Below are 22,931 nucleotides of genomic sequence, written 5' to 3'. Positions count from 1 at the left end.
TGCACCCCTACTTATCTATTTACTTTACAAAAGAGGCTCTCTTAGGGCTGTTCTTGCATAACAAAATCACCCTAAATTGATGTTTCCAGGCAGTTCTGGCACAGTGGAATTATCTAGTGAAAGTCACAGCTTGTCATAACACACATTTCAAATGGCTTCCAGTTTGTGGCCAAATTATGATCTGAAGAGGTGCCTGCATGTGAATCCAGAGAGAATCTTGCCACTCTGGGACAACCTGCAAAAAATTCAGCTTACCACAATACAGCCACAACAATGGCTGTGTTGTCAGCCTTAATAACTGGATGATATTCTTAAAGATACATCTTTTTTTGTTTGTTCATGGAGTGACAGTTAGCAACTCATTTCTCAAGTGTCTCAGCTGTTCTCTGTTTCAGAAGGGTATTGAGCAACTTGAAGAGAAACAGAGATATGACTAACTTTCTGGTGACATTCTCATAATCTACATACCTTTCAACGCCAAACTTGGAAGTTCTGCCATAAGCCCCAACACCACCAAATGCAGCTGCAGAGGCTACAATATCAAGTAGAAGACCAGTATGGGGAATGGGGCTTTTGACCCCTTACCCTTTCAGTAGCTCTCTCCCCCAAAGTCCCCCAGGGAGGGAGTACTGGTATCTGCACTTACAGGGTTTTGATTTCCCCCACTACCTCTTGAGATCCCAGGGGGGAAAAACACTGGAGATGGGAGCTTTTAAAGCCTTTCCCATCTTCCCTCTGCACAGAACTTCTTTTTCACATAAAGATACCACCACCCCAAGATAGATTTGTAAAGTAAAATATCCCACTTCAAGGCAAAAAACTATATGCAACTCAGCATCATGTGTAGCTTGGCTCATGTGTAGTCCAGGCTTATGAAACCTGAAACAACAGCCATTTTTGAGCAATGCCTTATTAGCAATCCCACTGATGTGCCTTCTACATGGTCCTAATTTCGAGCCAGATTCAACTACAAGGTTACCTAATATCTGTGAGGATTAAAAAAAAGGAGTGGGGGATAACTATGCATGACACCTTGAAAGGCAGGAAATAAATGTACTGAATAAACAAATTAAGTGTCTGATTTCCTTATACAATAGATAAAGCTGTTGTTGTTTTTTGGTAGAGACTCTCCTCCCAGAGGGAGGGGAGTGGTTGTGGACGGGAGCTCCGACCCGCCCACGCAGGGGCGGGAGCCCCTGCCTCCTCCAACTCACCTGGCCGGCGCCACACGCCCAGGAGGCGGCTCCCACCTGGAGCCGCCCACAAGGGGGCGGGCTGAACCCGGAATATATGCTGGCGCCGGCCCCCTCCTCACCCTCTTTCTTCACAGCCGCTTCGAGAGTCAAGATCCTCAGGAGGAGCATCTACGCTGCACAGAAGCCAGGGAAGTATTAACGTGGTTAGGGGGGTGGACTCTGGCTAGCTTGTGAGTCGTATGGTTAGAGTGTGCAGTCTGAGGGGCCAGTGTGTGTGTGAGCCCTTGGTGTACGTTTCTCCTTTGTTACTGTTGTTGCAACAGCGCTTTGTGTTTCCTCCTGATTTATAAGCTTCATACAGCATTTGCTGCCTGGAAAAGCGACCCCCCCCTTTAACCAGCCAGTGTTTTACCTCCCGTGTGAGTGCCCATTGCTTTGACCCTGCTTCTGCCGTTGTTTGCATTTTTGCTGCCTTTGCTTCAGCTTCCTTCCCCGTTGCTTTAACCCTGCTACCCCCCCCACCCATTCTCCTCTGGGAAACTTTGCTTCTGTGCTTCCCTGTCTTTACCATTGTGGCTGTCTAGGTTGTGTTTCTGGCGGCAGGCGCCCCTAGCAAATAATCTGCTCCCGTGGGGGGGTATCTGCCTGTAGGAATCTGTAGGTTTCCCTATCAGCACGTTGGGTGAGGGAACGCAAGCGGTTCATCTGCAGTTGGTGCTTAGCATAGAACAGAAACATTGCCACGTGCAGTGTGTGTACCCGCCCCCGTGCCTTTTTGTCTTCCCGTGCCTGTTTGTTTTCTGTTAGGATTAATTTCACACACCATTTCTGTTGTTTTCTGCTGTGTTTAGGTTTCTGTTAGGTTTATGTCCTTTGTGTTTGTCTTCTTTGTGTCCTGTTAGTTATTTGTGGTAATACGTTAATTTAAAGCTTGGGGAGCCCTTACAATTTCGATCTGGTTTTGCTCTGTGTTTGCTGCTGGCCTTAGTCTGCGCTCCTGCCCAGCGAAGTTTCCCCCACCCCCCACCCCCCACCCCCCCCACATCATTTCCTTTTCGCTATTTGCTAAGCAATTGCAGCAGCCAGCACAGCCTGCTTACTGAATTGAGGGCTGGGCAATTTTACATTTATTGCTGAACGGCCAGCCTACTGCTGAACTGATTGCCTAGCTATTATACTCTGCTGTATTTTACACTGTTTACTGGGTGTTTGCGATACTGTTGGGAGCAGTTTATTCTTCCTGCTTTCTGAGCCTACTGCCTCCCCAGCTAGACGCTTTGGTTGCTAGGCAACCCGGCAGCCAGGCTATTGTTCGCTGATTGCTGAGGATTGTCGGATCACTTGGAGCCAGGCTTTTGTTACATTGCTGCCGAGCAGCTGCACCTTTTGTCCTTGGTAGCTAGGCTATTGTTCACTGATTGCTGAGTGATTGCTGGAGTTCCAAGCTATAGACACATTGATCCCACGTGGACAGCCAAGTCATTGTTACAGAGTTGCCAGTAGCTTCACCTCCCTTGGCTGCTACCTAATATTGTAGCAAAAGGCCATCACATCGGGGGTGCTGGTGGCTGCCAGAGAGCAGGCTTGAGAGCACAGTTTCTTAGATTTACTGGGGTTTAATTTGATATTGATATCTAGTTCATTGCTGTGAGTCACCAGATTGCTTGGGTTGGATACATCATATAACAACATTTAAAAAAAAAAAATAAAAATTTACAAATAGAAGGGACGAATTTAAGCTATTTGGATACGGAATTTAGCTGAGTTGCAGTTCATTTGTTGAAGATCTTTATGATTTAACAATTTGACACGCAATTTAATAGTCAACTCTTTGGGAAAATAAGCAGAGGTACATACCATAATAACAATAATAATATAAATATAATAAATAAATAAATAAATTCATATAAATAAATAAATAAATAAATAAATAAATAAATAAATAAATAAATAAATAAAATAAATTAAAAAATAAATTAAAAAATAAATATATATATAAAAAAATAAAAATAAAAATAAAAATAAAATAAAATAAAATAATTTTAAATAAAAAAAAAAAAATTTTTTTTTTCTTCTTCTTTCCTTCTCTGTTAATATTTAATCCTTGATTAATAACAACTTCGCACACACACTCACGCATACACACACACGCTACTTTCACACACGCACTGCAATATTTATACTGATTTAGATAATTAGCACACACACACACACACACACACACACGCTTACATCCATACACACTTTGGACAGATAGTTGAATAGAGAGAAGGTAAATAGATAGATAGACAGATACAGACTTTAACGTATACTAATAGCAACAATAACACGCATTAATAAACAGTAAAATAATAATAGCTGTGAGCCGCCTTTCGGGTGCCGCTTCTCACATGGCTCCAAAAAGGAAGCGTGCGACCGATGCAGCACGCAGTGCAGTGGCAAAGTCGTCGGGGAGACCACAGGGAAAGAGCAGCACCCCAAAACCTGTCTCTCATTTCCTCCAAGCTTTCAGATCTTTTATAGATGAATACGAACAGCGCTTCCCGGAGGAGAATCCCAGCCCCCCGTCTTCCCCTGAGGCAATCCCGGATACACAGGTGGTCCCGGAGAGCCCCCGATCGTCTCCCGATGAGGAACTTCCCAGCACTTCCGCCGCCCTCTTCAGTAACACACAACTGGCAAGGGCGGGCGCGACAGGCAGGGTGGAGCCCGTGCGGACCAGATCACGAGCCCAGACGTCAACATCCACATCTAGAGATGGAGGGGGTAAGGCGTCCAACAAGTCTGTGCGTGCTGATAAGGTTTCCTTGTCCAGCTCTACCACTTGTGTTCAGAACAGGCGGTCCAGGGTGCAACGAACAGAGCCAATCTCTTCATCGGAGGACGAAGAGCAGCAGGACGCGGACGAGACACCCGGCCGGTTACCTGAGGAAAAACCAGCTGGCAAGAGACGGGAAAAGAAGAAGCACACCTGCAAGAGGTCAAAGTCCAAAAAGAGCGACACCGACGATGAGACAGGTAGCTCCACATCAGACTATGATAGCGACGCCTCCCTGGGATCCTATTGGGGCAAGGGGGAGGGGGTTTCAGGTCTCCCTGATTGGGCCATTGCTAGGCGGGCCAACTCTCACAGAAAAAAGTTTGGTGGCACTCTGGAATGGAAGGATGGGGCCCTGCTAAAAGATTCCCCAGCCTCCACTTATTCAACCTCCGATGTGATCCCTGGAGATCATCTCTCCCCCAAATTGCGTGCAAAAATTCTAAATGGAGAGTTTGTGGACATGTTTAAACTAGTCCCTCCGGTGGAGGAATTAGGGAGGGGTGAAAGGAGGCCCTCCCATGGCAAGAGGAAGAGTAAGTACCCCTCTGTGCCAAGAACTTTCGAAAATTGGCTCGATGGCTTTCAGGCCTTCATGGGAACCATAGTCGCCGCTTATCCCAAGAGGGCGGTCCATTTAATTGCTTATCTTTCGCACATCCGTACCGCTTATGCCCTCTCTGGGGAGGCCGCTGCGATAAGCTACGATAAAAAATTCCGTAGAAAGGCCTCTAGGATCCCTACTGCGCGCTGGGACCAGATTGAGAACGGTATTTGGTCAATTGCAGTGGGCCCATATGTCAAGGAGAGACAGGGCGACTCTTTGCGTGTTGCCAGGGCAGATCCCAGAAGGGACTTTAGGCGCAGGGTATGTTGGGAGTTTAATAAAGGTTCCTGTCAGCGGCCAGCATGCAAATACCCTCACGAGTGTGAGAGGTGCGCCGGAGCTCATCCTGCGACGACCTGTTTTAAAGGAGGGAAACAGCCCTTTCGTGGAGGCCGGGGGTTCCATCATACCAGTTCCAGGGGAGCCCCCGGATCCGGGAACAGAAGGTGAGGTGAGGTTGGAAATGGCTTTTTCCCCTATTAAGTTGACCCCCCTTCACGAGTTACTAGCACAGTACCCCAACAAAACGGCAGCATCATATCTTTGGGAGGGTTTTTCGTTAGGGTTTCGCATTCCGGTTGTGGGCCACCTGTTGGCCAGGGACTCCCCTAATCAGAAATCAGTTAGGATGAATCCGGAAGTCGCAGAAAGGAAGATAGCCAAAGAGGTGTCCGCAGGCCGGGTTGCGGGCCCCTTTGAAAAGCCTCCCATACCAAATCTTCACATATCCCCATTGGGTATTGTGCCAAAAAAGACCCCGGGGGAATTCCGCCTCATCCACAACCTGTCATATCCAAAAGGGGGATCAGTGAATGACGCCATTCCGCCGGAGTTTTGCACAGTAAAATACGCCACGTTCGACCAGGCGGTTAAGTTAATTAGGACTTTCGGCCAGGGAGCCCTTTTGGCAAAATGTGATATTGAATCGGCCTTCCGCCTCCTGCCGGTTCACCCCGAGGACTTCTGGTTGCTGGGTTTCAAATTCAGGGGTCAGTATTACGTAGATAGGGCCATGCCGATGGGCTGCTCAGTCGCCTGTTCGGCTTTCGAGTCCTTCAGTACCTTTCTGGATTGGGCTTTGAGGTTTAGGACAAATTCCACTGGGGTCACACATTATTTAGACGATTTTCTCTTTGTGGGCAGGCCCGGGTCTGGGGAGTGTGCTTCACTCCTTCAGGCATTTTCAGCCTTAGCGCAGGACTTGGGAGTACCCCTGGCGGCAGAAAAAACGGAGGGCCCGGCCACACGCCTCACATACCTCGGTATCGAGCTAGACACAGTCACCCAGTCATCTCGCTTACCTGAGGAAAAAATTGGCAACCTCAAGGAAATGATACAGTCCACCCTTACCCTCACAAAGATCACACTCAGGCAGATTCAGTCTCTTCTAGGCCATTTCAACTTTGCATGTAGGGTAGTATCCCCAGGGCGCCCCTTCTGCGCCCGGCTGGCTAGACTATCAGCAGGCCTTAAGTACCCGCATCACAGAGTCCGTCTCCCTAAGTCAATCAAGTCGGACTTGGAGGTGTGGGCTATGTTCTTGGAACACTACAATGGGGTCTCTTTGTGGCAGGACGTTACTAACCTTTCCTCAGACTTCCAGGTCCAATCCGACGCAGCAGGTTCTTTAGGCTTTGGAGTGTACTTCCGGGGTCGTTGGTGCGCTCAGCGTTGGCCGCAGAGCTGGCAAGGGACCGCCATCACTCGTGACCTTACTTTCCTCGAGTTCTTCCCTATAGCAGTAGCGGTTCACATCTGGACAGAGGAGTTCCGAAATCGCCGGGTGTGCTTCAGGTCTGACAATCAGGCAGTGGTAAAAATCTTGGCGAGGCAATCATCAAAATCAGCAAGGGTTTCTGCCCTCCTGCGATCTTTCGTCCTCCGGTGTCTTGAGTATAATATAGTCTTTTCAGCTAAATTTGTACCCGGGGTGGATAATAACATCGCTGATGCTTTGTCTCGATTTCAGATGTCCCGCTTCCGGTCGCTAGCACCTGGAGCACAACTGTTGCCCGAACCCTTTCCGGAGCACCTGTGGAGCGTTGGAGACGCAAAGTGATCAAGGGAGTATTAGCGTCTATCGCGCCTTCCACTCTTAGGTCCTACAAGAGGGCCTGGTGCGATTTCCTGGGCTTTAGGGTCAGGGTATCGGGGCAACCCGCCGGCGTGCCACCCACCACTGATGACGTATTAGAATACTTAGCACACCTGGACGACTTGGGGCGAGCTTCTAAAACCTTAAAAATACATACGGCCGCCATCAGTTTTTTCTCCAAAGCGACATTTGCCTCCGACCCTTGCTGTGACTTCCTAGTTCGTAGAGCAATAGAGGGATGGGGTAGATCTCAACCATCCAGAGCGGCAGGCCGCAAACCAATTTCATATGGGCTGCTCAGCCAGATACGGGAAAAGCTAAGGTCAATTTGCAGGTCCAAGTTTGAGGCCAGACTCTTTTCGGCTGCCTTCGCCATCGCCTTTTTCGGCGCCCTCCGGGTAGGCGAGGTGGTGGCCGAGGCGGCGGAAAATGGCGCTATGCGCGGGCTCCTGATGGAGGATGTCCACTTGTCCGAAGCGGGCATGACCGTCCGGATCCGCCAGTCTAAGACGGATCAGGCCGGTAGGGGGGTCCTAATAAAACTCACAGCTTCAGCGGAGCCTGGGCCATGCCCGGTTAAGGATACTAGACGATTCCTCCGCCTGCGCCCTCCCGGTCCGGGTCCACTGCTGGTCCATGAGGACGGGTCTCCTCTGTTGAGGCACCAGTTCACTAGGGTGCTTCGCAAGGCCATTGACGCGTGCGGTTTACCATCACAGGATTACGCGGCGCACTCATTTAGGATCGGTGCCGCCACGACAGCCGCGTGCTTGGGGCTGCCTGCTGATAGAATTAAGGAATTGGGCCGCTGGAAGTCTAACGCTTATAAGTCTTACATACGCTAATTTGGGCCTATTTCTTCTCCCTGCTTACCCTTTTTCTCTCTCCTTCATTTTCGTAGTGGCTTTCACGAAGACCGTGTGGATTTGTGGCCACAGTATTGTTCACTGGGCCCACAAGAGAGCCGTCAGCCGGGGCCTCACCGTCAACCTGGGCTTGCACCCAGGAGTACGTGTATATTGGTACGCCAGAAGAGGCATGCTCTGGCAGGAACTTATGCCCTTGCTGAGGGCGAAGGTGGCAGCATTCGGCCCCCCAGACATTATGATCATTCAGTTGGGCGAGAATGATCTTGTGAACAGAAAAAGCGTGGACTTATCTTGGGCCATAAGGACTGATATCGATGAAATTGCGGCTTTGTGCCCCGGAACGACGTTGTTTTGGTCATCCCTCCTGAAAAGATCTGTTTGGCGCGGTGCGCAGAATTGTATGGCCATTGAAAGATCCAGAAGAGTTCTGAACCGGGCCGTGTCCCGCTGGGTGCGCTTCTTGTATGGCCAAGTTATCAGTCATGACCGCATCCGGATAGGCGATGGCGCCTTATACCGGGATGACGGGGTTCACCTAACGGACAAGGGGAATGACTTATGGTTGGACAGCGTAATCAGGAATGTTAGGGATTGGTTACGGCTATGAGGGTATTGGCGGCGAGCCTTTTCGGCTCGGGTGGCGGTTAGGCATTGGATTTGGGTGTTATGCTGTGTGGGAAGGCTAGGTGTGGCCATCGCCTACGCCTTCGATTTGGGTATTCCGTTAAAGGAATCCGGCGGTCGTGTATTCTGTCCGATGCCTGCTTGGCTGGAGGCCATGGCACGACCCCGGTGACATCAGGGGTGAGCCTATAGTTGGATAGGCATCAACTGGCTCTGTCTACCCCCCTGATGATTCAACCCCTCTGCTGTGGTCATCCAATGCCTAAGCCAATACCTTTTGCATTGCAGTAACCAATAAAGTTGTGGCCTTTTCCTTGCCCATAAACCTTATACCACGCGTCCTTGTGTGTTTATTTCCACCTCACGGGGGTCGGGGGTCCTTGAACCACAAAGACTCTCCTCCCAGAGGGAGGGGAGTGGTTGTGGACGGGAGCTCCGACCCGCCCACGCAGGGGCGGGAGCCCCTGCCTCCTCCAACTCACCTGGCCGGCGCCACACGCCCAGGAGGCGGCTCCCACCTGGAGCCGCCCACAAGGGGGCGGGCTGAACCCGGAATATATGCTGGCGCCGGCCCCCTCCTCACCCTCTTTCTTCACAGCCGCTTCGAGAGTCACCCACCCTCCACTCCCTCTAGCTCAGGGCTCAGGTTTCTTCTGGCCTTGCTATGGACCTTAGGTTGGTCGCCCGGTTGTCTGGGGGCCTGGTAGGAGTTTTTCCTGTTGGCATTAGGCCTATGGGTTTTTTCGCCTACCTCGTAGCAACCGTCACAACTTTTGTGGTATTGGTGGGTAGGTTAGGCATTGGATTTGGGTGTTATGCTGTGTGGGAAGGCTAGGTGTGGCCATCGCCTACGCCTTCGATTTGGGTATTCCGTTAAAGGAATCCGGCGGTCGTGTATTCTGTCCGATGCCTGCTTGGCTGGAGGCCATGGCACGACCCCGGTGACATCAGGGGTGAGCCTATAGTTGGATAGGCATCAACTGGCTCTGTCTACCCCCCTGATGATTCAACCCCTCTGCTGTGGTCATCCAATGCCTAAGCCAATACCTTTTGCATTGCAGTAACCAATAAAGTTGTGGCCTTTTCCTTGCCCATAAACCTTATACCACGCGTCCTTGTGTGTTTATTTCCACCTCACGGGGGTCGGGGGTCCTTGAACCACAAAGTTATGATAAAGCTGTGATTGAAATAATTAGAGGTAAACAAACTATCCATTTGTTGAGGTACTGTACCTCTTGTCCTCAGGGCAGGGCAGCGGCTGAAGAAGGAGCCAAAAGGGGTTTCTTGTGTGTGTGATTCTTGTGGCTGATTAGCTGCTTTCCCTGGTCAAAGGTCAGAGGGGGCAGGGTTTCTGTTGAGGCAGGTGATTAGCTGTGGGAGGAGCTTATCAGTGTTTGCAGGGCAGCGGCTGAAGAAGGAGCCAAAAGGGGTTTCTTGTGTGTGTGATTCTTGTGGCTGATTAGCTGCTTTCCCTGGTCAAAGGTCAGAGGGGGCAGGGTTTCTGTTGAGGCAGGTGATTAGCTGTGGGAGGAGCTTATCAGTGTTTGCAGGGCAGCGGCTGAAGAAGGAGCCAAAAGGGGTTTCTTGTGTGTGTGATTCTTGTGGCTGATTAGCTGCTTTCCCTGGTCAAAGGTCAGAGGGGGCAGGGTTTCTGTTGAGGCAGGTGATTAGCTGTGGGAGGAGCTTATCAGTGTTTGCAGGGCAGCGGCTGAAGAAGGAGCCAAAAGGGGTTTCTTGTGTGTGTGATTCTTGTGGCTGATTAGCTGCTTTCCCTGGTCAAAGGTCAGAGGGGGCAGGGTTTCTGTTGAGGCAGGTGATTAGCTGTGGGAGGAGCTTATCAGTGTTTGCAGGGCAGCGGCTGAAGAAGGAGCCAAAAGGGGTTTCTTGTGTGTGTGATTCTTGTGGCTGATTAGCTGCTTTCCCTGGTCAAAGGTCAGAGGGGGCAGGGTTTCTGTTGAGGCAGGTGATTAGCTGTGGGAGGAGCTTATCAGTGTTTGCAGGGCAGCGGCTGAAGAAGGAGCCAAAAGGGGTTTCTTGTGTGTGTGATTCTTGTGGCTGATTAGCTGCTTTCCCTGGTCAAAGGTCAGAGGGGGCAGGGTTTCTGTTGAGGCAGGTGATTAGCTGTGGGAGGAGCTTATCAGTGTTTGCAGGGCAGCGGCTGAAGAAGGAGCCAAAAGGGGTTTCTTGTGTGTGTGATTCTTGTGGCTGATTAGCTGCTTTCCCTGGTCAAAGGTCAGAGGGGGCAGGGTTTCTGTTGAGGCAGGTGATTAGCTGTGGGAGGAGCTTATCAGTGTTTGCAGGGCAGCGGCTGAAGAAGGAGCCAAAAGGGGTTTCTTGTGTGTGTGATTCTTGTGGCTGATTAGCTGCTTTCCCTGGTCAAAGGTCAGAGGGGGCAGGGTTTCTGTTGAGGCAGGTGATTAGCTGTGGGAGGAGCTTATCAGTGTTTGCAGGGCAGCGGCTGAAGAAGGAGCCAAAAGGGGTTTCTTGTGTGTGTGATTCTTGTGGCTGATTAGCTGCTTTCCCTGGTCAAAGGTCAGAGGGGGCAGGGTTTCTGTTGAGGCAGGTGATTAGCTGTGGGAGGAGCTTATCAGTGTTTGCAGGGCAGCGGCTGAAGAAGGAGCCAAAAGGGGTTTCTTGTGTGTGTGATTCTTGTGGCTGATTAGCTGCTTTCCCTGGTCAAAGGTCAGAGGGGGCAGGGTTTCTGTTGAGGCAGGTGATTAGCTGTGGGAGGAGCTTATCAGTGTTTGCAGGGCAGCGGCTGAAGAAGGAGCCAAAAGGGGTTTCTTGTGTGTGTGATTCTTGTGGCTGATTAGCTGCTTTCCCTGGTCAAAGGTCAGAGGGGGCAGGGTTTCTGTTGAGGCAGGTGATTAGCTGTGGGAGGAGCTTATCAGTGTTTGCAGGGCAGCGGCTGAAGAAGGAGCCAAAAGGGGTTTCTTGTGTGTGTGATTCTTGTGGCTGATTAGCTGCTTTCCCTGGTCAAAGGTCAGAGGGGGCAGGGTTTCTGTTGAGGCAGGTGATTAGCTGTGGGAGGAGCTTATCAGTGTTTGCAGGGCAGCGGCTGAAGAAGGAGCCAAAAGGGGTTTCTTGTGTGTGTGATTCTTGTGGCTGATTAGCTGCTTTCCCTGGTCAAAGGTCAGAGGGGGCAGGGTTTCTGTTGAGGCAGGTGATTAGCTGTGGGAGGAGCTTATCAGTGTTTGCAGGGCAGCGGCTGAAGAAGGAGCCAAAAGGGGTTTCTTGTGTGTGTGATTCTTGTGGCTGATTAGCTGCTTTCCCTGGTCAAAGGTCAGAGGGGGCAGGGTTTCTGTTGAGGCAGGTGATTAGCTGTGGGAGGAGCTTATCAGTGTTTGCAGGGCAGCGGCTGAAGAAGGAGCCAAAAGGGGTTTCTTGTGTGTGTGATTCTTGTGGCTGATTAGCTGCTTTCCCTGGTCAAAGGTCAGAGGGGGCAGGGTTTCTGTTGAGGCAGGTGATTAGCTGTGGGAGGAGCTTATCAGTGTTTGCAGGGCAGCGGCTGAAGAAGGAGCCAAAAGGGGTTTCTTGTGTGTGTGATTCTTGTGGCTGATTAGCTGCTTTCCCTGGTCAAAGGTCAGAGGGGGCAGGGTTTCTGTTGAGGCAGGTGATTAGCTGTGGGAGGAGCTTATCAGTGTTTGCAGGGCAGCGGCTGAAGAAGGAGCCAAAAGGGGTTTCTTGTGTGTGTGATTCTTGTGGCTGATTAGCTGCTTTCCCTGGTCAAAGGTCAGAGGGGGCAGGGTTTCTGTTGAGGCAGGTGATTAGCTGTGGGAGGAGCTTATCAGTGTTTGCAGGGCAGCGGCTGAAGAAGGAGCCAAAAGGGGTTTCTTGTGTGTGTGATTCTTGTGGCTGATTAGCTGCTTTCCCTGGTCAAAGGTCAGAGGGGGCAGGGTTTCTGTTGAGGCAGGTGATTAGCTGTGGGAGGAGCTTATCAGTGTTTGCAGGGCAGCGGCTGAAGAAGGAGCCAAAAGGGGTTTCTTGTGTGTGTGATTCTTGTGGCTGATTAGCTGCTTTCCCTGGTCAAAGGTCAGAGGGGGCAGGGTTTCTGTTGAGGCAGGTGATTAGCTGTGGGAGGAGCTTATCAGTGTTTGCAGGGCAGCGGCGCGCGCCTATCGGCGCGCGCAGTTTGAACCATCTTTCAGATTTAGGGGAGCTAGTCTCAAGCCCAACGACACATTCTCAAGATGGAGGGGGAGGGAACAGCTGCAGTCGCCTGCGGTTCCTGCGCAATGTTTGCCATCTTGCCAAAGGTTGCAGGCAGCTTTACGTGCAGCAATTGCATGTTGATTGCCCTCCTAAAAGACAAAGTCCAGCAACTGGAGGAACGTGTAGCTACGCTCCAAAGAATTAGAGAGCTGGAGCTCTTCTTGGAAGCAACAGAGCACACCGTCTCCACCAAGGAGGAGACAGGGGACTCCCCTGAGAAGGAGGCTAGTTCACCAACACAGGAGCCCGATATGTGGAGAAACGTGACTCAAAGAAGTAGGAGGCCCAGGGTTCGCTCTGATTGTCTAGAAATACACAATCGCTTTGAGGTCCTCTCCCCTAGCATGGAAGACGAAGAGCAGACTCCATTTGAGGATCTCTCCCTCATTACAGTCGATCACGTATATGAAGATGAGCAGCAAAGTCAGTCCTCAGGGAATGTGCAGGCGACCTTGGAACGGACCGCTCACGGAAGAACCCTGACCAAACCTAAGAGAAGGCGTGTAGTGGTGATAGGGGATTCCTTACTGAGGGGAACAGAAGGAGTGATCTGTGGGCCTGACAAGATGTCTCGGGAAGTGTGCTGTCTCCCCGGGGCTAAGATCCAAGATGTAACTGAACGACTGCAAGGAATCATAAAACCCACTGACAAATACCCCTTCCTCTTGGTTCATGTGGGAACCAACGACACTGCAAGCAATAGCCTCCAGAAGATCAAAAGAGACTACGAGGCTCTGGGCAGGAAATTGAAGCAATTAAATGCACAAATCGTCATCTCATCTGTCCTCCCAGTTGAACGACGTGGCCCAGGGAGAGAGAGGAAAATAGTGGAAGTAAACAGCTGGCTTCGCAACTGGTGTAAACAGGAACGGTTTGGATTCTTAGATCACGGACTGCAGTTTCTTGAGGATGGACTTCTGGCAAGCGATGGGCTGCACCTCACAACGGTTGGGAGGAATGTTTTTGCCAAAAAACTAAGAAACCTCATCAGGAGGGCTTTAAACTGACTAATGTGGGGGAGGGAGACAGTGCTCCTGAAGGTAGGAGTCTATTAATTGATGAAGATGATCATCCAAATGTCATAGACCAAATGGAGCAAACAGCAAGCAGACCTAGTGGTGGGAGGAAAAAATCCTTAAATAAGAGACACGGGGGAATGACTAATGGACTTCAATGTCTGTACACTAATGCACAAAGCATGGGAAATAAACAAGATGAGCTTGAGCTCTTGGTACAGCAAACTAAATATGACATAATAGGCATCACTGAAACCTGGTGGGATAAGTCCCACGATTGGAATGTAAAAATGGAGGGATACAATCTATTTCAGAGAAACAGACCAGACAAGAAAGGAGGAGGAGTGGCGTTATATGTCAGGGATGTGTATACCTGTGAAGAGATCCAAGATTTAGAACCTCAAAGCCAAAGTGAGAGCATTTGGGTCAAAATTAAGGGAGAGAAGAATAATAGTGACCTCATTGTGGGAGTTTACTACAGATCCCCAAGCCAAACGGAGGACATAGATGATGCCTTCCTGGAACAGATGGCCAAGCATGCAAAAGGAAGGGAGATAGTAGTAATGGGGGACTTCAATTACCCAGATATTTGTTGGATGTCAAACTCAGCCAAGAGCATAAGGTCAAACAGATTCCTCACTGGCCTTGCAGACAACTTCATTGTCCAGAAAGTGGGAGAAGCAACAAGAGGAACAGCCATTTTAGATCTGGTCCTAACCAATGTCGATGACCTGGTTAATGGAGTAGAAGTGGAAGGATCATTAGGCGCAAGTGATCATGCTCTTCTGAAGTTTACTATACAACGGAAAGGAGCAGCCAAGCATACTAGGACTCAATTTCTTGACTTTAAGAAAGCCGACTTCATAAAACTTAGGGAAGTGCTGGGTGAGATCCCATGGACAGTAATACTAAAAGGAAAGGGAGTTCATGATGGCTGGGACTTTGTTAAGAGGGAGATAGTAAAAGCACAACTTCAGGCAATACCAATGAGACGGAAACATGGAAGGTGCCTAAAGAAGCCAGGGTGGCTATCTAAAGAACTTTTAACTGAGTTAAGATTAAAAAAGGATGTGTACAAAAAATGGAAAAGGGGGGAAACCACCAAAGAGGAATTCAAACAAATAGCCAGCACGTGTAGACACAAAGTCAGAAAAGCTAAAGCACAGAATGAACTCAGGCTTGCTAGAGAGGTTAAAAGCAACAAAAAAGGCTTCTATGGGTATGTTCGTAGCAAAAGGAAGAACAAAGAAACAGTGGGGTCACTCAGAGGAGAAGATGGTGAAATGCAAACAGGGGACACAGAAAGGGCTGAACTCCTCAATGCCTTCTTTGCCTCAGTCTTCTCCGATAAAGAAAACAATGCCCGACCTGAAGAATTTGGAGGAAATGATTCAGCAGAGGAAACACAGCCCAGAATAACTAAGGAGATAGTACAAGAATACTTGGCTAGTTTAGATGTATTCAAGTCTCCAGGGCCAGATGAACTGCATCCAAGAGTATTAAAAGAACTGGCAGATGTGATCTCAGAACCACTGGCAGTCATCTTTGAGAATTCCTGGAGAACAGGCGAAGTCCCGGCAGACTGGAGGAGGGCAAATGTTGTCCCTATTTTCAAAAAGGGGAAAAGAGAGGACCCAAATAATTACCGCCCAGTCAGTCTAACATCAATACCAGGGAAGATTCTGGAGCAGATCATTAAGCAAACAATCTGTGAGCACCTAGAAAGGAATGCTGTGATCACCAATAGTCAGCATGGATTTCTGAAAAATAAGTCATGTCAGACTAACCTGATCTCATTTTTTGACAGAATTACAAGCCTGGTAGATGAAGGGAACGCAGTGGATGTAGTCTACCTTGATTTCAGCAAGGCATTTGACAAGGTGCCCCATGATATTCTTGTAAAGAAGCTGGTAAAATGCGGTCTTGACCATGCTACCACTCAGTGGATTTGTAACTGGCTGACTGACCGGACCCAAAGGGTGCTCATCAATGGTTCCTCTTCATCCTGGAGAAGAGTGACTAGTGGGGTGCCACAGGGTTCTGTATTGGGCCCGGTCTTATTCAACATCTTTATCAACGACTTGGATGATGGACTCAAGGGCATCCTGATCAAATTTGCAGATGACACCAAACTGGGAGGGGTGGCTAACACCCCAGAAGACAGGATCACACTTCAAAACGACCTTGACAGATTAGAGAACTGGGCCAAAACAAACAAGATGAATTTTAACAGGGAGAAATGTAAAGTATTGCACTTGGGCAAAAAAAATGAGAGGCACAAATACAAGATGGGTGCCACCTGGCTTGAGAGCAGTACATGTGAAAAGGATCTAGGAGTCTTGGTTGACCACAAACTTAACATGAGCCAACAGTGCGACGCGGCAGCTAAAAAAGCCAATGCAATTCTGGGCTGCATCAATAGGAGTATAGCATCTAGATCAAGGGAAGTTATAGTGCCACTGTATTCTGCTCTGGTCAGACCTCACCTGGAGTACTGTGTCCAGTTCTGGGCACCACAGTTCAAGAAGGACACTGACAAACTAGAACGTGTACAGAGGAGGGCAACCAAAATGGTCAAAGGCCTGGAAACAATGCCTTATGAGGATCGGCTAAGGGAGCTGGGCATGTTTAGCCTGGAGAAAAGGAGGTTAAGGGGTGATATGATAGCCATGTTCAAATATATAAAAGGATGTCACATAGAGGAGGGAGAAAGGTTGTTTTCTGCTGCTCCAGAGAAGCGGACACGGAGCAATGGATACAAACTACAAGAAAGAAGATTCCACCTAAACATTAGGAAGAACTTCCTGACAGTAAGAGCTGTCCGACAGTGGAATTTGCTGCCAAGGAGTGTGGTGGAGTCTCCTTCTTTGGAGGTCTTTAAGCAGAGGCTTGACAACCATATGTCAGGAGTGCTCTGATGGTGTTTCCTGCTTGGCAGGGGGTTGGACTCGATGGCCCTTGTGGTCTCTTCCAACTCTATGATTCTATGATTCTATGATTCTATGATTCTTGTACCTGCATTTTCTTGACATCAGGGAAGTCCCCTGGTGAGATCTGGTACTGCTGCTGCAACTGAACATAAATCTCAGGTAGCTTGTTGATCAGTTCTTTCTTCTTATTTTCTTTTCCAAATACCGAAGGCATTTCCTTCTTCAGGTGACTAATGATATAAGCATGTACCTAAAACAGAACAGCAGGCGATTCAAGTTAGCAGTGATTTTCATGCCTCACAACAGATGTGAACAAGAAAAACCCTCAAGAGACACCAGTTTAATGTTCGTTGTAGTGTACAAAATACACAAATACTAAACATTCCATATAACTGACACACTCATTTTAGCTTTGCAAAAACTGCTCCCCATCTCCAAAAGAAGAAAAAAGGGTATTATAACATTCTGTCTCTTGAAGAAAGAGAGAAAAAAGTGGTAGCCAGGAAAACTACTGAGACGTCGCTTTGCAGCTTAGTGCAATTACAGGTGGCTGAGATGGCAGATAATGACTACGTTAAAGAAAGCTAGGGCCTTCTTAAGGGAAAACATATTATTTGCTCATAAACCTTTATGAATTTAACCTATGTGGTCATCATTCCCGCCCTCCAAAAAAAATACAAATCTATCAGTTAAAATGTCTGGTTTTGACATCAGTTTTAAACCATAGTTAAACTTAGCTGTGCATGGGGCTAAAGCCATGCTCCTCCCCTGCTGCTGCTAGACTGCCAGGAAACAAGCCATGGTCAGGTTTAGTATTACACCCAAAGCTGGGCTTGTGATTTGTCTTTCTCCAAACAAACCACAAGCTGTAACCAAGGTTTGTTCTTAGCTTTCTGCTTATGGTGTGTTTGCTCAGGTTCAGCTGTATTGCTAAGCCAGACCATAGCTTACTTAAGTTTAACTATGGTTTAAAGTGGCATGTGAGCAAGGCCAATGATATGGATTGAATGTAACCAAAATAGAAGTGTGTGTTATATATTTGCTGCCTCTGTATTTAAAGACCACCACAAAGAGATGCAATGAGGAAAGAAGAGCAGTTCCTGTCTATGACAAATTAAGCTACTATTTATGTATCATACCTACCATGGACAGTAAAGTGATTGAAATGAATCACTTTAAAAGTTAGTTGATTATTCACTTTAGCAAGAACAAACCCTACAACCCTTCTTCCTATCCATCACTTAATCACCCATCTAATACAATGTGAAGCAGAAACATCAAGCACTTAACTACATAGAACAGACAAATACAGACATAAGGAACATAGAGAAGAACCAAGCAAAGATCAGAGAAAGCAAGCAAGCAAGAGTGAGCGAGCTACTGTAACAGAATGAAGGTGAGGATCTAATTAGGATGTACTGATCAAGTGTGTGCAAATGAGCTTAAAACATGGTGTCTGTATATTATTTTTATGCAAATTATGACACTGATCCAGCAAGTTTCTACATTCTTACTGAATGTGATCCATGATAGAATGACAAGATTTTGATGCAAGGAGTATGGGAAGTCAAATGCTAAATGCCTTCAATAGTATTCCCCCCCCCCCGTCTCATTTAACCAATTGCATTTCTTCAAAGCCCCCATTGTGCTTTTACAGATGAGGTTTTCAGCCTTCAAAGCATTTAAATATGACCTATCACACTGCGCACAAGGAATACCAGAGCGGCTGATAAGACCCTGAAGTTGATAGGGAGCTGACAACTGACTTACTCAATTATTCTAACATGATAGGAATTTCAAGAGTATGCTTAGGAGGCGAAGGCAACATCAAAATGAGAACCTACATAATGCTTTTGCTTTTCTATAAAAGAAAACAAACACCCACTAAAAGAAAGAAAGAATGTGGTGCTCTAAAAGAACTGCTGTATTGACTGGAATCCATTTAAAGTCATTTCAAACTTCCTTTTCAACTCAGTTTGCCATTTAGACAATTAACAGTTTGGCTTAGATTCTATGATAAGCTAAGGAAGTTCAAGGAAGCAAAGTTTCACCTCTTATCCATGCACCCTTGCAGTCAGCTACAACACCCCCTCAAGCACCATGAGACTGGGTGGGGTGGGGAGCATTATCCAAAATTGGACTTTGATCCTAAGATAAAGATGCTTATAAAAGGAATGTTTCCCATTCCCTCACCACCACCCCATCCCAGATTGTTCAGGAGGGCCCCAGACTCTCTGGATGAGCTTTTGAGGGGCTGATGGTGATTGGAGGAAGGAGGATGGGTTGAGAAACTGTCCTTTCCTTTCACAGCCGTTGCACACTAGGTCAGAAGTTTCACTGGGTGTCCACTAAAATCTTCAAGATCTCTTTAGTGCTAAACCACTACCAGTTCAGACTCCACATATGGTTAGGATTTCCCCCCCCCCCAATGTGCATAACTTTATAGCTGCTTACACTGAAACAGCATTTGCCATTTTAATGTTCATTCACCCAATTTGGAGAGATCTTTTGGAGTTCCCTGCAATCCCTTTTTGAATCCCAACCTGAAAAAATTGTTGTCATCAGCCATCTTTTTCTGTCCATCCCTAACTCCAAGTCATTTATGAATAAGTTAAGGACCACAGGTCCCTGTTGGTCTGGAAAGTTTCCTTTCCTCCCCTAAAAGTAAAACAATAATCACTTTGATTTAATACTGTCAGCTCAACTGACTTTACACTGCTGTCCACTGCTGCACAGAAAGTGGAGGAGGAAAGATAACAAAAAAGGCACTTCACCAAGAAGTGCTCAAGGAAAGTCAAGCTTTATCTCACAATCTTACCTTTGCAAGTCGTGATCTCTTGATAAGGTCATTCAGTTTTCTCACTGTTGCCTTTTGTGGTAGGTTCTGGATGTCCTGGAACAGATCTTGTGCTTCCACCTCAAACAGCTTTCGGTTCTCTGAGTTTTGCAGGGGCTGAGACCAAAAAGAGCCAATGTAGACACGCAATACCTCTGGAGTGTTAATCACTTTCCCCAAAGACCACATGAGTGCTCCATAGACTCTCATTAACTGCTGGGTGTCTACTTGGTCAGCCTTATTCAACACAACCCGGATCTTGTCATCCTGACCCCGGAACGCTTTGATTGCTTCTGAGAACTCGTCAGAAATATCAAGTTTGTGGGCATCAAATAAGAGGATGATACGATCAACACGCTCAGCAAACCACTGCAGAACCTGACAGAAGTCATAGCCTGAAAGAGAAAGGGGGGAAAGATAGGGGAGGGTATAAAATTGCTTAGACAGTGCTTATAATTATTTAGAAGTAATTTTAATTTTCTAACACAGGTACTTTGAGAAGAGTCTGGACATAATTTTAAAATGCTTGGGAAAACAGCGAGTTCAGATGTTGCATTGGGGGCAAACTCAAGATACCTTAGATACATTCAGTGAGACTTCTTGCAGGTTCATGCTAGCTTTGATGATGCAAAGGGTATTTTAAATCACAAAATGTAGAACTTTTATCTGACAGAAATTCTGTCATCAGTTATGACAGAATTTCAAAGTAATATTTTATCATGCACCTAGTTCTCCTATTGATTTTTTTTTAAAAAAATTGCCATTAATTTTGGCTGGATCACTTCCAATGTAGTCACTGTTTTTAAGTTAATTAAGAAACAGACCTTCTAAAACACACACACACACACAGAGAGAGAGAGAGAGAGAGAGAACCCTAGATTAGGAGATTTCCTGACAGATGGAGATGTTATATGATATCACTGGCAAATCAGATATCAGCCAAGAAGAGGAAATGGTAGGAATAAGATAACTATGTAAGTGCTCAACGAAGCAGCTGGGTGGTCTTTAAAATAAATATTTTCATTTTGAAAAGCAAAATGAGGCTTCTCTCTCTCTCTCTCTGTGTGTGTGTGTGTGTGTGAGAGAGAGAGAGAGAGAGAGACTGATCCAACAAGTAAAATAGTGAACTTTCACACAGAGTTGACATCTAAGAGCTCCCTTGCATTTAACAATCCAACAGATTCTGCTTCAGTTTTGAAATTAATATTATCCTCCAGCCTGGCACTGGACAAAAATGCAAGGGGAACAGAAACTTCGAGTTTTATCTTGTGCTTCTCCAAAACAGAATAAACCATGGGCGTGGTTTGTTGGGTCAGGATGATAAAAATGAACCATGAACTCACATTCAGACATCACAACAAGCCAGAGTCTGGCTTGATTCCCAGCAGCTGTAGGAGTTGGGGAAGAGTAGCACTGCACATTAAACAACAGCTTGTTTTGAACTGTTGTTTAATGTGACGTGTGAACTGGATCATTGAATAAGCCTCCATGAGGAGGAACTATGATAAGTGGGAGGTCAAGCATTGAAACAGACCTTTATCCTGCTACCAGTATATATTCTGTTGTCTCTTTGAAAAAATGAACTCTAGTTGTATAAAGATGCGGGCTGTGAGTTTTCACATTATAGAAAGCAATACCAACCCATGCACAACAGAATGCAAAACATGGATTTAATAAAACCTGGTGCCTATCCATTCAGCAGGCATTAGTTTAAAACAAGGCACCAGAGACTTCCAGGAATGTTACTGGACCATGCTGTCGCCAAGCTGATAGAGCAAGCACTCAAGAGATTAGCTGGATTAGCCTGTACAGCAAAACAGGTCACTAGTCCCTGCAATTATTTTTCTGCACTACTTATTTAATTAAGAACCTGATGTTGTTTTGTTTGTTGTAAGTACTCTGGGACAGGGAAAGGGTGGGACATACATTTTACTATAGATAAAACAAAGCAACAAGCTTACCTCTGCGTATTCGCTGTTTCTCTCCTGAAAGAATGCCAGGGCTGTCTATGATGCTAATGCTCTTCAGAACCTGATTGGGCAACTGAGCACACATGAACCTACAGAGAAAAACAAAAGGGCCCAGTTATTTTAATATTAGTTTTCAGGCCTCTAGGAAAAGCAAGAAAATCCTTTTCTGTATCTGAACAACAAATGAACAACAAATATCCTGAGATCTCCCCCTCACACGGAAATGCTCTACCATGCATACATTGGGAAATGCAGGGGGCACTTCTCATGCTCATTGACTGCACGGCTGGGTGTAACCCTTCTTACCATCCCACTGCCTTGCAATCCTTGCTGTATTATAGACATTCTCTTCTCTGTGATCAAGTAATATCAGTATAAACGATCAGTTGTCAAGATGGACTTGTTACTTTCCTGAGAACATTATCTCAATACATACAGGATTTCCTATCAAAGCATCCTTGTACAAAAACAAAACTTATGTAGTTTTAGGAAGAGCCATGCCACATAGAGAATAATCATTGGTTATAGTTGTGACTTGGATGCGCTGAATTAATGTTACAATAAAAATGAGATGGGCTAAGGGAAAGGGGGGGGGAATGGCAGATCAGTTCATGATGGAGTGGGCATCTAAACCCCAATTTCTCACATACCAACCACAGCAAGTAGTGAAGGAGAAGCAAGAGTAAGATTTCTTCCTCATTCTTGAAAGGGGAAAAAGTGACCAAAAACTATAAAACACACATGGCTAGTGACAAATTCTAACCCATATCCTAGTTAAGAGAGTCTTTTCACACTGGTGAACAAGTTAAGAAAACACAGCAAGCCAAACATACCAGGTGGAGTAACGTATGCTGTTTAGTTCCATCCACTTTTAATACTGCTTTCCCCATTTTAAAAAAATAATTCCTAAGGTGCAATCCTATTGGTTGTCCTTGTGCTGTTGCTCAAACAGAGATATTTGCTAACAGAAGAGAAGAGAAGAGAAGAGAGGCGGCAGTTTTTGCAAATCCTTCTCCTCCTTGCAGCTCTCAATGATACTCACCCCACAAATCTGTTCTGGGGGATTGGCTGACCCTTAAGAACAGATTTTGCGGCATGCTCCAGGCTGCAGGAGGAGGAAGACATGGCAAAAATCTCTCACCCTCCTCTGTGTACCTCTCACTGCGTCTAAAGTTGGATGCAATCACTGATGTTTTGTATGGTGTGGGCTGCAGATTTTTAAAAATCAGATTGTTTAAAAAAGAGCCTTAAAACCAGATTTAAGATTGAACTGGGAAATAAAATGTTTTACAACGTATTCTAGAGAATGTGATTTTCTTCCTCCTGCGCTATCATATTTTCTGCAAAATCCTTTTGACTTCAGCTGAGTATTACTGGAAGCTAAAGAAGCCAGTATTAGGAGAAGACTGAGCTCTTTTATTCCAGCTAAACAATGACACAATGTTTAAAATTTTCCGGAAGCCAAGCAATGAAGAAGTAGGAGCAAGTTTTACAAGAAAAACAAGAACTGCAGTGATATAAGGAGATAGCACTGTGCAATACAGCTAAGCTATTTATAGGAAAGGGGGTAAGGGCAGCAAAAAAGTAAAAAGTGGAAAAGACATCATACAGCAGTATAAATGCAAGGTGTCTGAAGTTTTAATATAGACTTATTAAAATTAGCATTCTACAAACCTTTTGCAAGTGAGAAGCAGCCCTGTGTAATAATATGTTTAACAGCATCTATCTGATTAGAAAGAGCTAGGCATGTTTGTTTCT

The 22,931-nt window shown here is 46.7% G+C and overlaps 1 protein-coding gene across 1 annotated transcript in view; it reads right to left on the bottom strand.

The window, feature by feature from the left end:
* EHD4 (EH domain containing 4) overlaps positions 1 to 22,931 on the bottom strand; it is a 38,579-nt gene that overhangs the window by 4,680 nt on the left and 10,968 nt on the right. Inside the window, exons 3-5 of the mRNA XM_083450516.1 lie at positions 21,165 to 21,262; positions 19,186 to 19,598; positions 16,453 to 16,617 (exon numbers count right to left, since the gene is read on the bottom strand). Coding sequence (XP_083306642.1) covers positions 16,453 to 16,617; positions 19,186 to 19,598; positions 21,165 to 21,262 — 676 coding nt within the window. The remainder of the gene's footprint in view (positions 1 to 16,452; positions 16,618 to 19,185; positions 19,599 to 21,164; positions 21,263 to 22,931) is intronic.

Source organism: Podarcis tiliguerta (assembly GCF_965153285.1).
Source record: "Podarcis tiliguerta genome assembly, chromosome: 1".
Classification (NCBI taxonomy): domain Eukaryota; kingdom Metazoa; phylum Chordata; class Lepidosauria; order Squamata; family Lacertidae; genus Podarcis; species Podarcis tiliguerta.
The sequence above is the reverse complement of the archived record's forward strand: the minus strand, read 5'-3'. Positions and strand labels throughout refer to the sequence as shown.